General features: G+C 37.6%; 1 protein-coding gene across 1 annotated transcript in view; it reads right to left on the minus strand.

Annotated features, from left to right (window-relative positions):
* Positions 1–14589, minus strand: part of MET (MET proto-oncogene, receptor tyrosine kinase) — a 126725-nt gene that overhangs the window by 17718 nt on the left and 94418 nt on the right. Inside the window, exons 13-18 of the mRNA XM_003921059.4 lie at positions 11664–11810; positions 9820–9976; positions 9485–9625; positions 6381–6611; positions 3698–3778; positions 2210–2391 (exon numbers count right to left, since the gene is read on the minus strand). Of these exons, the coding sequence (XP_003921108.2) occupies positions 2210–2391; positions 3698–3778; positions 6381–6611; positions 9485–9625; positions 9820–9976; positions 11664–11810 (939 nt within the window). The remainder of the gene's footprint in view (positions 1–2209; positions 2392–3697; positions 3779–6380; positions 6612–9484; positions 9626–9819; positions 9977–11663; positions 11811–14589) is intronic.

Raw genomic sequence — 14589 nt, forward strand, 5'->3', positions numbered from 1 at the left:
TGGAAGGAACTGGATAGGCAGGGTAAGCAGGTTTGGAACTAGCCAATTTGGAGTATTTCAGCAGGCTCCAGGGATGTTTCCAGTAGTCTGGAACTGGGCCCTTGGGGTGATTAGGGAGGGTGGATAGTGACCCAAAGTGTAAGAGCTTGATAAAGGAGGTTAAGTAAGTGCTCTGGATTGCACATGATGGGTATGTTTTGAAGGCAAGTTGTTTACTATTTGTAGGAATAAGCTAGCCTTGGGAGGGACAGTCCTTCCAGGGTCAGCAAGGCACAAGGTGTCAGAACATTAGAAACCCACTGTGAATAGAGGTGGCTCAGAAAGGAATCACCCCAAACCACTCAGATGTCAAGTCTGGTGATGTCACTGGCTGGCAATCAGGAATGGGGTATTCCATCTTCAACATTCCCTGAGGAGTTTGTCAGTGCAAGATGTAGTCAGTGCGGTCCCTACAAGAAGAACTTTGGCCCCTCAATGCACACAGTACAGAGAAAGGCCGGTTCCTGGCTTTAGGTTTCTCTTTAAGATGTATCTGGATTTGTGGTTGTCCTCAGTATCAACACCTTGAGTTAAAAAATCCAATCCGGCACTACTCTGTTCCGGATAACAAGAAGTCGCTATCATGCTTTAGCCCTGGGGTAATACAACCCTGGAGAAGGTAGCATCTCCAGCCACATTAATGCATCAGGGTAATAAGAAAAGTTGAAGCGGGTCAGGGCGGCTGTGTGCTTTGTAAGGTCAATTCACCTTACGTGAAAAAACTCACTGCTAAGGAATGCTTTATTCTTTGGGCTGAATAATATCTTTACTCTTCTAGAGCTTATTTTCTCTGAGAATTTGACCTCATATTTATAAAGCTGTTTTTGATCAAGGTAAGGCTACTTCATTAACTCCCACAGATACCTGGACAGCCGGAACCGAGATGGAGCCTGAAGCCATCTATGAATTCAGTCTTGAGATTCTTCCTCCCACCCTCCCTGGTTCTGGCCTGGAGACTTTTAGGTCCTGGCATAAATGTCACAAAAAGAACCTACCACTTGCAAGAGGCTAAGAAACTTTTTGTAACCGTTAGCTGATTCATTCAAAAATTATTTACTCAGAGTCTATGTGCTAAACACTGTTTTAGGTGTTTTAGCCACAGCAGTGAACGAAATACACAAAAATCCTACCCTCATGAGCTTCCATTCTAATGGAATGAGGGTATGTGTACATATATATGCACACATACACATATACATAGTTATTATTTTTGTTTATTCTCTACTACAGTGCTATACAATAGAAATAGAAAGCAAGTCACACATATAATTTAAAATTTTCTGGTAGCCATATTAAAAAGTAAAAAGAAACAGGTAAAATCAATTTTCACAATATATTTTTCAACCCCAAACATCCAAAATATTTCAGCATGTAATCAATAGAAACAACTACTAGTGAGATATTTCACCTTCTTTTTTTATACTAAATATTGAGAATCTGGGATGTATTCTGCACCACACAGCACATTTCAGTTCGAAGTAGCCTCCTTTTACATGTGGCTCATGGCCATAGTATTGGCCAGCTCAGGCCTCGTGTGTCAGATGATGATAAGTGTGATGGGAGAAAATGGAGCAGGGAAGAGGAGTCTGAAGCCATTCAATGTGGTCAGTTGCAATTTTAAACAGTTCAGGGAAGCCTTATGCTGAAGACGACATTATGGCCCAGAGCTGAAGAGGATGATAAAGTGAGATATGTGGCTATTTAGGGGGAGAGTGTTCTAGGCAGAGGGAGTGCAAGTGCAAAGGTCCTGAGGTATGAGAGTGGATGGCAAGGATGAAGAACAACAAGGGATGCATCTGCAGCTAATTCTTCAATGCCTTCTAGAGTTAACATTCCATATGGGCCAAGGCTTTCTCTGCTTCTACTTCTCCTGTGTTGTGCACAGTTTCTGGCATATAGTAGACACTCAAAGATGACTAAATGTCCCTATCGGGGAAAGGTACACCAACGTTGATCGCAGAGCAAATTGGAATCATCATTACCGGAAACCCTTCCAGGTGTCACTATTTCCCACCAGGATAGAAGATTTTGAGGTACATTGGAATGGTGCCAACATTTTAAATGTGCACCTTTGGCTACTAGCTTTTTAAGAACTCAGAGCAGGCCTATTTTGAAGGCATGCCTGCCTTACAGCCAGTTTTCCAGTTAGTAAGTTTGGCAGTAAACTTACATGAGTCTCATTTCGAATGAAATTTCGAAGATCTCCATGTTTCATGTATGGTAGGACCACCAGCGGAGACCCTTCACTTCGCAGGCAGATTCCCAGGAGCGAGAGGACATTGGGATGGCTAAAATCTTTCATGATGATTCCCTCGGTCAGAAACTGGGAAACTTCTCCTATGTCCGTGATTCCTAAGAAATCCAGTGGTGGAGACATTAACTTCATTATGGAGCAGTAAATACTTTGTCAAATTTCGATTGGAAGCACAATGAAAGGGAAAAAAATATACAGTTAACATCTTGTCCTGAGGCTTCAACCCCAGAGTGTTCTTTTTACAGCACATCTGAGGAAATGATGACACCCTGCACTATGCCTTCCAGTCACCACTGACACACACTTTTGCAAGATAGAGTCCAGCCAGCCACCAGGTTCTCTCCTATAAACTTAGTACAAAGTTTGTACGTAGGTTTCATAAAGACTGTCCCTTGATTTCCCTCGTGGTCATACTTCCAACAAAATTAACCATGTAGAACAACGCTTAGCATGTCGATTTATATTTTAAAAAGACTGAAGTAGTTGTGGCAATAAAGTATCTTGCAGGAAAACCTTTCATTTGTTCACTTAAAGCTTATTAATTCCCATATAAGTTTGTAGTAATGCTGGTTAACATTTTTCAGGCTGCTGCAATTTGCAAGCAGAAAATGAGAAATGGGAGTAGAAAATGCAAGCATGTGAGACCTGTCAACAAAGGCAGAGCCAGGAACACTATGTATGCGGAGTACACTGTTTGTGTAGCATAGTAATTTATGGCTATAATTATGGCTTGGGGTCACTAGTAAAGGCTTAGTTTGTATTTGGAAGCATTCCCTTAAACAGAGTATGCATTTCATCTTTGAAGGATTTTCTCAATAACAACTACAATTTGAAGTAATGTTTCAGCATTAAAAAGGGGTAAGTTTCACTTATTTAGGAAGTTCATATATGTGGAATGCCTCATTCTCCAAAAATGTGGATAAATGAGGTATTACCGTACTTATGATTTTTCAATTTTCTGCCAGTGTAGTTTTCTCCTGTTTGTCTTATTTCATTTTTTATCTTTTAAATGGAAAGTGTAGTTAAAAATTAATTATAGTAATGCCTCTGGGTAAAATGAGTCATTACTATTGTATGTGCCAACATGCTTCCAATAGTTTCCATAACTGTCACTTGCAAAACAAATATTATAAGCCAAACATAGTTATAGTTAAATGATACTCAGTTCATCCAAAAACCTCATTTCTCCTACCTGCTTACTTATGAGAGCTCTGAGGGATCATTTCAGAGGAAATAGTTCAATGAAAGTTTAGAGCAAAACAAATTTTCAGAATTAGGCCCATAATTTCAGTGGTAGCTGATTTTTCCACAAGGGGAAAGTGTAAATCAACGTTTTATTATAAGCAATTTATTAGGTTGCAAACCACAAAAGCATACTCCACGGTTAAATAAAATGCCACTTACTGTTCAAGGATTTCACAGCACAGTGAATTTTCTTGCCATCATTGTCCAACAAAGTCCCATGATACACACAACCAAAATGCCCTGTGCAAAAGAAGGAACTTGGTTAGTACTGCCTAACATTTAATTATGAAATAATTACCTATCAAGCCCTTCATGAGCTTCGTTTTCTTCCTTCTTTCTATACAGCAAAAGATTACATTAAAAAAAACCCTTTTGATTAACTATACCACTGTAGGTGTGTATGTGTGTTTGTAAATATACATATAGATGCAACACATTTCACCCAAGGATATAAGCAATGTGAAGGTTTAATTCATGAATATGTTGTAGGTGATATGACTCATATTAAAGGCTAATCTAATAAAATATTCAACCATAGTGGAACCACTGAAAAGGTGAGTAATATCTGCCTCATCAAATAAATTTATTACTTTTAAGGATTACATGGTATTTTAAAATATGAAAATAGTTTACCTACATGAAGAACTATAATAAGTCCCCTATATTCTAATAAACTGAAAAAAATAAAAATGCTACCATTAAAAATAAGATTAGTATTATAGAATAAGGATTTCCCCATTAGTCACTGGTTAATAAGTAATCCAGAAGAAACTGAAAGGCAGTTGCCCAAATGAAGCAAATTCACCCTGACTCACTTCATCCAGTTCTCTTTGGCTTTAACTACATCATTTCCCCAATGGTAGCCTTTTATCCAGTGGCAGTAATTTTCCCCAGAGGTGCCAAATGTCTGATAGCTGTGTAAGTCATTTGCTAATTAATTCATCCAGCTGGCCAAGACACCATGAGTGCCTAGTATATGGGTGTCAGGCATTAAGCTACCCTCTAGTAATGCAAAAAAGAATAAAATAAAACCTGTGCTCTTGAGTACTCCTATTCTCCTGGAGAAAACCATATAAATACATAGTAGCTAATATTTATAGAGCTGTTAATGATTATAACTTCGAAAAAGAAAGAATTGCCATTGTAGCACCTTTCATGACAAAAAAAATTTCTAGTTTTCCAATGTGTAGAGTTAGAAGTTAGAACACAATTAGTGAGTTCACACACTCTAAAATTGGTGCAATTACTGGGATTTATAGGCTATGACAGAACTCTATATTACTCTGATGAGAAATGGAAACATGTTTGTTAACAGTGAAGCCACTCCTGGGGAAGAAGGAGCACACAAAGAATTATGCTCTGAGGTGTTTGACAGAAGAATATGTGGATGCTACCACAGGGGTGAGAAGGCCTCATGTTCATATAAGGCAAATCACACCATCAGCGTCTCTTGTGTCACACTGGCAGATGCCTGTACAGCCTCTTGCAGCACATATACAATAAAAGGGATCAGAGGCCATTTAGTATTAAGGGTAAAAGCTTTTTAGAAAAAAAAAAAAAACAAAAACACAAAGAGTGGAGTTCATTTCCTGGTTTCTGATTGGTTTCTTTTTCTGCTAAATATTTCCACAAATACTGTTTATGCTAGCTGTTATTGCTGCTCTGGCTGGCTTATTACAAACATTCACTTATCTTTGTATAAAGAAATTGGAGTGCATTGTAGAGATGATATATGTTGCTTTAGATTGGGGGAATGCTATAAATTCCCTGTCTTCTGATGCTGTCCAGCAGCATACAAACTGCTATAAACCAGGCTTCAAAGAGTTTGTCACTATTCTCAGGGTAAAGAAAGACTGGAGAGAGATTGAGTAAAAATACTTAAAATTAAAAGAATGATTTTTTAATATTTATTTGATTTATTTATTTATTTAGGTTTTTTTTTTGATACAGAGTCTCGCTTTGTTGCCCAGGCTAGAGAGCTGTGGCACAATCTCATTTCACTGCAACCTCTGCTTCCCAGGTTCAAGCAATTCTCTTTGCCTCAGCCTCCCTAGCAGCTGAGATTAAAGGCAGCCACCACCAAGCCCGACTAATTTTTGTATTTTTTTTTTTTTTTTTGAGACGGAGTTTCGCTCTTGTTGCCCAGGCTGGAGTGCAATGGCGCGATCTCGGCTCACCGCAACCTCCGCCTCCTGGGTTCAGGCAATTCTCCTGCCTCAGCCTCCTGAGTAGCTGGGATTACAGGCACACGCCACCATGCCCAGCTAATTTTTAGTATTTTTAGTAGAGACGGGGTTTCACCATGTTGACCAGGATGGTCTTGATCTCTTGACCTTGTGATCCACCCGCCTCGGCCTCCCAAAGTGCTGGGATTACAGGCTTGAGCCACCGCGCCCGGCCTAATTTTTGTATTTTTTAAGAGAGACGGTGTTTCGGCATGTTGGCCATGCTGGTCTTGAATTGACCTCAGGTGATTCACCAGCCTCAGCCTCCCAAAGTGCTGGGATTACAGACGTGAGCCCCTGCGCCTGGCCCTGATTTTTGAAAGAAAGGAAATGGCAACTTCCAAGAAACTATAGTTGCTAGTATGCACAGGATGAGGATGAATTGTAATTTAGGTCTAATATGTTTGGGGGGTTATCCAATTGCTTCCATGCACAGGGGCAAATCCCCATGGATATGATTTACAAGGCTGCATTTCTGTAAAACAGAAATCAAGTACACTTGTTATCATTGCTGTCAGTTGCTTTCACCATTGTCTAAGTTCCTAATCTGCAAAGGCCAAAGATAAAATGCTTACTGGAAAATCGTATTTAACAAAAAGCTGAGTGGAAATACTTACCTCTTCCTATGACTTCATTGAAATGCACAATCAGGCTACTGGGCCCAATCACTACATGCTGCACTGCCTGGACCAGCTCTGGATTTAGAGCACTGAGGTCAATGTGGACAGTATTTTGCAGTAATGGACTGGATATATCAGAGTCCCCACTAGTCAGGATGGGGGACATGTCTGTCAGAGGATACTGCACTTGTCGGCATGAACCATTCTGAGATGAGTTGGGAAACTGATCTGTAAGATGAAGTAAAATTATTAAAGAACAACAGTAAAACCTCATTTAATGGAGACTGCAACAGGAATAGCCTTTATAAGAGAATTAGTTTGATAACAATGATAATAAATTGGGAAAAGATACTGCATTATATATACAAGCATTTCATAAAATGTTGGCAGATTTTCATTTAAGTAGACTAAGTATTAACTTTGAAAGCTTTCTATCCTCATTTCCTTAGACATTTCTGTTTTTATCAATAGTAAAAAGCCATGCTTACGGTTTATTTTTGGATATACTATGTCCTTAAGAATAGAAAGCAGCAAAGGTAGTTGAGCAATTGCCTGGTCTCACAAAAATCCAGCTCAAATATAAGAAAATGAAAAAGATGCCTTTTGAGAGACTACTGTTTATTAATGGAATTAATTACTATTGTGCAAAATTTATGGATTCCTGGCAAATGGAAAAATACACATATGATTAGAAATAAATAATGGCTATATTCCCAGAACTGAAAGTTTTTCACATTAGTGGAAAATTCTCACTGTGCAGTGATAGCACTGGATTTAGTGTCACTGCTGTTTAGAGAAGGCAGGTTAGATCTCGGTTAGTGGACCATCCTCATTGTTTAGTTAAGGGCTCTATGAAAGGGGTAAGCATTCCTTGTACATTGATCTTTATAACCAAAGCTCTGTAAGCACCTCAGCCAAAGTTCCCTTTTGCAAGGAGAAACATTTTTCATTTCAGAGGGAAGAAATTGTGCTGATAGTCAATTTCTCGATGCCAAAAAGGGCAAAGAAGCCATCTTTTCCACTTTTCCTTTCTCTTTCCACTGGGAATTCATACATATCAAGGAGGGGACATTATAGCCACAGCAACTGACATGAAGATGAACTAGTCATAGCATTGAAATGTAGTAGTATGTAACATAGGGAGAGGGTTGTGTGGGGGTTCCCTATTGGCACCAAAAGATATCGTTTGTCTGATTCAGAATCAGAATCTGAGAGAAGGGCATAAAAAGAATGCTGTTAGTACCTTGACTATTCCTAACCCAATTTAAGCATTTTTAGTATTTTCCACAGTGGACAGGTTGATTAATAGTAAATGAACTTGGACAAAAGTGGTTCCAGAAAAGCTTTGGGCATCAACGACAGTTATAATAGATACTAGCGAGAAACAAGATAGGTGCAACCTTCAAAGAAGGATGTGGAACATCAGGGAAGTACCTGAAATGTTGGGTGGGTGAGGAAGGAAGGAGCCTAGCTGAGTACTTGCTCCTTTAATTCCAAGGAGTCAGGGTCTCCAAACCTTCCCCAGGGGACTGGAAATGCCAATGAGCCTCTCTAAACTCAGTTCTTTCATCCTCACTTCCCAAGCCTTTGCATCTGGAGATCAGGGCTCTAAATGCTTAATGGTGCAGAGACTGAGGGAAATCCTTGGTGAGATGCAGATAAAAGTCCTTAGGCATGAAAATTCTCTTGACTCTTCTGCTAAATTCAAACATGTGCAGAAACCAATAGAAACCATCAATGTGCAACCCTGGTGTCACACCACATAGAACTCTAGGTCTCCATGAAAAAGACTGATGAGAATGCTGTCCCCACCAGATGTAGAGAGGAAAGCTCTGCAGTTGCCTCTTCACTAGGCTTTGGCTGTGCACCTATTATCTCATTCTCTCTAGATACCCTCTTTTACCTATTTCATCTTTTCATGTCTGCAAGGAGCAGGCTCAATGGGGAAGAGTGTGAAACTCAACCTTCTTAGCAATGATGATAGAGCATGAGTAAGGTGGTTCAAAGAAGATTAGGTAAGTTTTTTTTTTTTTTCCAAAGAAAATCTGTAAATGTTAATGATCTCAGATTAGAGCTATAAAATGTGCATACACAATACTAAATATATCTAAATTTCAAAACAATAAACTAGGTTTGATTTCTCCACATGGTTAATGGAATGGATTTTTAAAGGTGAATGGAGTCAGGTGTGCAAAGACAATGTTTACTATATGTATCTCCATAGAAATAACATAAACTCCAAAACATGAGGTAATAAGTGTTGAAAATGTAAAAATGTTTAGTGCTTCATTGCTCTTGAACTTGTTTGGATGAGCAACTTCTAACTTTTCCAGTATCCTTCATGATCTGTGACTCATTTTATTTGTCCAATGGTAAATATTCCATCAAGGAAATGCTTGTACTTGACTCACATCCTGTAACTCTTAAAGATAATGGGGTTGATACAATACAGACATTTTGCTTTTACCAGGAGATTTAAATAAAACAACAAGAAAAGCGCTGGTTAACCTGAACATTACTAGGCCTAGTGTTTTACAATGCTGATGATATTGACCCCTCCCTTTTTTCATAGCATAATTGAAGGTTTTCCTTGGCTAAGTCTCAAAATACATTCAAGTCCTAGAATATTGTGGGAAAAAGGCTGTGTACTAACAGTTCATTGAGAACACTTCAAAGGATTACTAACAGTACAATTTCAATGTCTGGGCTCCAACAGGTAAAAAATGTAGTAGTTCCAACTTACATTTAAATACATATATGTTTTGTAACTTAACTCTTCCTGGATTGTAAAAGAGACCTTCACAATTTCTTACCATTGCACTTAGATGATAAACAAATTGAAATCATTTACTCAAATGATTTCAGAATTAACCTTTTTGTGAGAAGAGAGCTAATGGACTCTAAAATCATAATGTAATACATACATGGGTTCATTTAAAAATAAGAGCCATGTAATTCTGTGTCAAATACTTATTTGGTAGTGGTAAATACTTCTTTAATGTCTTTATAAAAATATAAATGCAAAACAAAAAAATAAACAACGTCACAATCCAATGAGGTATATGTATAGGTATTTCTCAGAACAATAAACTGAAATATACCTTCTGGAAAAGTAGCTCGGTAGTCTACAGATTCATTTGAAACCATTTCTGTAGTTGGGCTTACACTTCGGGCACTTACAAGCCTATCCAAATGAGGAGTGTGTACTCTTGCATCATAGCGAACTAATTCACTGCCCAGATCTTAAAACAGAGAGAAAGAAAGAGCTTGTTAAAGATGGCTATCATGGGTCCCAGGAGACCTTGACCCAGTGCCCAGAACTGATGGGTTTTATGGACTACATATAAGACAGCACACACAAATCTATGACAATCTTAAACTGTAATGACTGTATTCTTAAAGTAACTTCTAAAAATGAACAGTAACAAAAATGCACCTTTAATTTGCTTTCTTTTTTTCAGCCACAGGAAAAGCCCAAGTAGTAATAAGAGCGCTATTGAGATTGAGACAACACCAGCAATCAATCCTGTGAAATTCTGATCTGGTTGAACTATTACTTTTCCAAGAACGGTTGAAGAAATTGCTTGCTTCCACTAAAAATGACAAATAAAGAAAAGTCAGCATTTAGCCATGATAGATGTTTGTACCACACAGGTTGTAGCACAATCTCTCTGGGCCCAAAATACTACCTGGTTATTGCCACTCTACAAATGGCGTAACTGCCTTCAGGATAGTAAGAGATTCCTCAGTTTTGCTCCAGTGTTGAAATAAGTAGGGGACACTGATTCCTGAAGTACTTACATGGTACTTAGCTGTTTGTATTTGTAACTAGGTATTACGGATAAAAAGAGCTACAAAAAGCAGGAACTGAAGTGTAGAACAGGAAACAGACATGTAAATAAATGATAACAGAAAAGTGTGGTATGTACCATAGAAGTATGACTAAATAGTAATCAACAGAGACGATGGGACATTAATTCTGTCCTGGATGGTGTGGTGAAGGGCAGAGAAGACTTCCTGTAAGAGGTAAATAATTATACTGTTATGATGGAACAATAAAGTCTCAGAATACTTTTCCTTCAGTTTTAATATACAGCAGAAATCTCTGAAGTCCCTTCTGGCTCTAACATTTTATGATTTTTAGGATTAATGGTCCTTCTGAAATTCCAACTCTGATCTTATGATTCAGCATTAGATTTTCTAATTTTTGTATGTTTTTCCATCTCATAACTTTTCAGAAGACTTCAGGAACCCTTCAAAAATCACAAAATTATGCTTGGATAAATGTGGGATATGTATACAACTGAATATTATTCATCCACAAGAAGGAATGAAGTACCAACACATGCTACAACAGGGATGAACCTGGAATATATTAAGTAAAATAAGCCACACACGAAAAGACAAATATTGTAGGATTCCACTCACATGAAATATCTAGAATAGGCAAATTCTAGAGATAGAAAGTAGATTAGAAGTTATCAGGAGCTGGAGGAGAGAAGGGTATGTGGAATTGCTGCTTATTGGTTATGGAGTGTCTGTTTGGGGTGATGAAAAAGTTCTGGAATTAGATAATGCTGATGATTACACAACACTGAATGAAATCAATGCAACTGAATTGTACATTCAAAAATGGTTAAAATGGCAAACATTACATTACATATATTTTACCATAAGTCAAAGAAATTAACAATATAATATACCAAAACCCATTGAATTGTACACTTTCAATGGGTGAATTACATGGTATGTGAATTATATCACAATTAAACTATTAAAAAAAGAATGAAAAAAGATCACTAACTTTGGTTCTAAGTTGTTTGATTCAGCTATCTACACAAAAGAAGTTGCTGTAAAGTAGTTTAATACCCATTTTACTTTGTTTGGTACAGGCATCTTCCTTTATTTATGGGAATCTATGAATTAGTGATCACTGTGGTTGGCAGCGGAACACCAGCTCTGGCCTTCTGGGGTGGTGGGAGGCAGCAGAAGGACACTCTTGGATGCGTGCTTATTTCTTCTGAGAATTACAGCAATTTTGGGAAGAGTGCGGGATGATGGAGAAGCAGTGTGGGTAGAAGGAACTTTTGAGATCTACCTCCCAAGCTTGGGGAAGGAGACAATGTGAACTATATCTAAAATAACAACTAGGAATGGAGGCTGAGTTGATGAGCCAAAACCCACACATAAATGAGCTTTAATGATTTATTTTAAGCCTGAGAATGACACAGTTACACTGGCTTCCTTATTTACATCATGAAAGGAATGCAGGAATCCCACCTCTATATTTAGCTCGCTGTTCAATTTCAGCAGGTCACTGGGGACTGTGCATAAAACGGCTTCGGAATGTAAGTGTATATTCTCACAGCTCTTATTTCCAACTTTTAACACTTCACCTTTAACTGCTTCAGGGTCAATATCATTTCCCTGGAAGGAAAAAAAAAAGGTTGTTAACACTTCACAGTTTTGCAGGAATGCTAACAATGGCAAAGGAATATAAATATACTGCAAACACAGGCCACGTTGTTTGCCAAGGTACATGATTCTATGATACTAATTTTCAAGGGAAATTGGGATGGCTAATGGGGAGCGTGACCATTTCAGAATATATTTTAGGAATTACGGCATATAGCTTTTGCATCAAATTGGACCTTAGAGAAAAGAAAAGAGGTTCTTGCTTCACATCCTTAAATGCAGAATGATGTCTTACCTATCATCACCTCACTATTGTCTTCAGGGGGTATTGATGTTTGGCAAAAAAGACGCAATTTAGAGATTCAGTTACTGTACCACCTAACACTGACTAATGCAGAGATTCTCAACCTTGACTTTGCTTTTGGAATCACAGTGAGAACTTTAAAAAATACTGATGCCTGGGTCTCATCTCCAGAGAGCTGATGTTAAATAATTGTTAATATATTAATACTGTATTATGTTATGTTAATATTAATATATTACTTTTTTGTTTGAGTTGGGTAGTTTACTTTCATCCTGCTTGCACACTTGAATCCTATACATAAGTGAATTCATTTTTAAAGAAATTCATGTGAGACGTTATATGACCTTCATTATAATTTGAGAGCACAATTATATTATTTTGAACAATTACATAGCTATACAAACATTTTCAAAAAATTAGTTAATTTGACATATTTAGTTAACTGAAGTTACCATCAGGCATTTTAAAAACATCAACATTTTGTTTGAGAAACCAATAATTAGTCTTGTAAAAGAAGTGCAAGCATAGGTATAATTTCTCATATCAAGACAATGAGTACAGTTATTCATTGAGCAAGCTATTATTTTGAGGTGGCATATATCAAAACATATTACTATTTTTCTTATGGACAAAGAGCAGCAAGTAATAGCTACAATGCTGCTACTTTGTTTTATGTAATCTTTAATACTTGACAAACTCCATTCATATATATTGTCTCACATGGATCTGAATAGATTGATTAGTCAGGCAGTTATTATTCTGGGAAAAGAAGCTGAAAGAAAATACTTCTTTATAACCTGATGTAGTTTCAGAAAAAATGGATATAGACAGATCCTATCCTTATACTTCTAGAAGCAGTATGTGTAATCCATTGAACCAGGTCAGCCACACAGGACAACACAATACAGAAGCACATCCATCTAAGAGATCACTTTAGGGCTTCAAACAACAACTTGCTAGTTAGGTCTGAAGAGGGACAAAGCCCTTATCCACATATTGGAGGGAATTTAGGAAATGACAAAGAAAATAAGAGATTAAAGAGCTGGAGGGTTTGATTTATGAGAAATGGTCAAATGTGTCTTGCTTGCTTAGATCATGACTAAGGTTGGGGGAAGGGATGAACATACAACATTTGCATTTCCAATACTTATTGTTTCAGGCTGAATCTCCTTGAATGTTGCATAAAGGCTTCTCTAAAACAAAAACAGACCACACATCCACCAATTCTCATTTTATATGTGTATATCAAAGGACACATGGTAAGTAGTGACTTACATAAGCAACTACTATGTTATACATATGTGTATATATATATATATATGTAATTGTTTTAGAAGCCTAAATCCTATATATTACAAAAGTGATACTGGTAACTCACTTCTATATAACACTGGGGCCTAGATAAGGAAAAATTTAAAAAGGCATAGGCTAATTTTTGTCATTTAAAATAAAACAAACATAGCTTTATTGAGATGTTAAAAAACATATGTTTAGAACTTTTACTATTGATTTTATTAATATTTATTACTGAATTTTAACTATTATTAAATAAAAGTCATTCAACTGTTTCAGGGTGATTTCAGTCACTAAAATGGTAATGTGGATTTAAAAATAAAGCAACAAGAGAGAGAACTTTCTGATCTTTAATCTCCAATGGACATAGAGCAATTTAGTTATAATCATCTCATACTATCCTGCAAAGACACTCTCCCTGAGGTATGTATTATTGTCATTTCTGCTTTACATATTGAGAACTAATGTCCAGAAAGGGGCTAGGTCATAAAGCAAATCAAATTCCATTTGACACAAAATCTACTTACCATCTACTGTGTGTTAGACACAGTGCTAGTCACTTAGAATATAATGACGACTAAGGATTTCTTCCTCTCATTGTAATGCTACAATGGATCCATTTCAAAAATGAAAACTAATTACTTCCAATGTGCTACATCAGAATGTACCATGTCCTTTTCCTCACCACCTCTGGCAGGGTGTAACATGTTTCTATCCAGGATTTAGGACTCGGGACTCATGTCTGAGATGGCTACAGAACCAAGCAGATGGGAGTGGAAGTGGGTAGGATCTGAAAAATAACATTATGAGAGGAGGGGTCCTTCAAGTTTTCATACATCCAGATGACCACAGTGCTGGATCTGGGCAAGTTGGTAGTTTGGTAGCAGGACCCAGCCAGGTGAGAGTCCAAAGTCCAGGGAGATCAGCAGTAGGAAATTAGTGAGGTGGTGGTGAGTGGGTGAGATTCACACTTCACCTAGAGGACACAAGTCCCTCAACTTAGGAACCAAGCAACAAGCCTTCACAGACAGCTTAAGAACTGAGTTCTTCCAGATGTTAATAGGCATTTTAGGGAAAACTTCCCTGGCCATTTAGGAAAAGCTGGGCCAACCAAAATTAAATGGGTGGCTTCTCTGGCTAGTTGGGAACCTTTACTATTAGGTTCTACGAACCCACCGGTACTGTCTTTGAGCT

Source organism: Saimiri boliviensis, chromosome 10, assembly GCF_048565385.1.
Source record: "Saimiri boliviensis isolate mSaiBol1 chromosome 10, mSaiBol1.pri, whole genome shotgun sequence".
Taxonomy (NCBI): Eukaryota; Metazoa; Chordata; class Mammalia; order Primates; family Cebidae; genus Saimiri; species Saimiri boliviensis.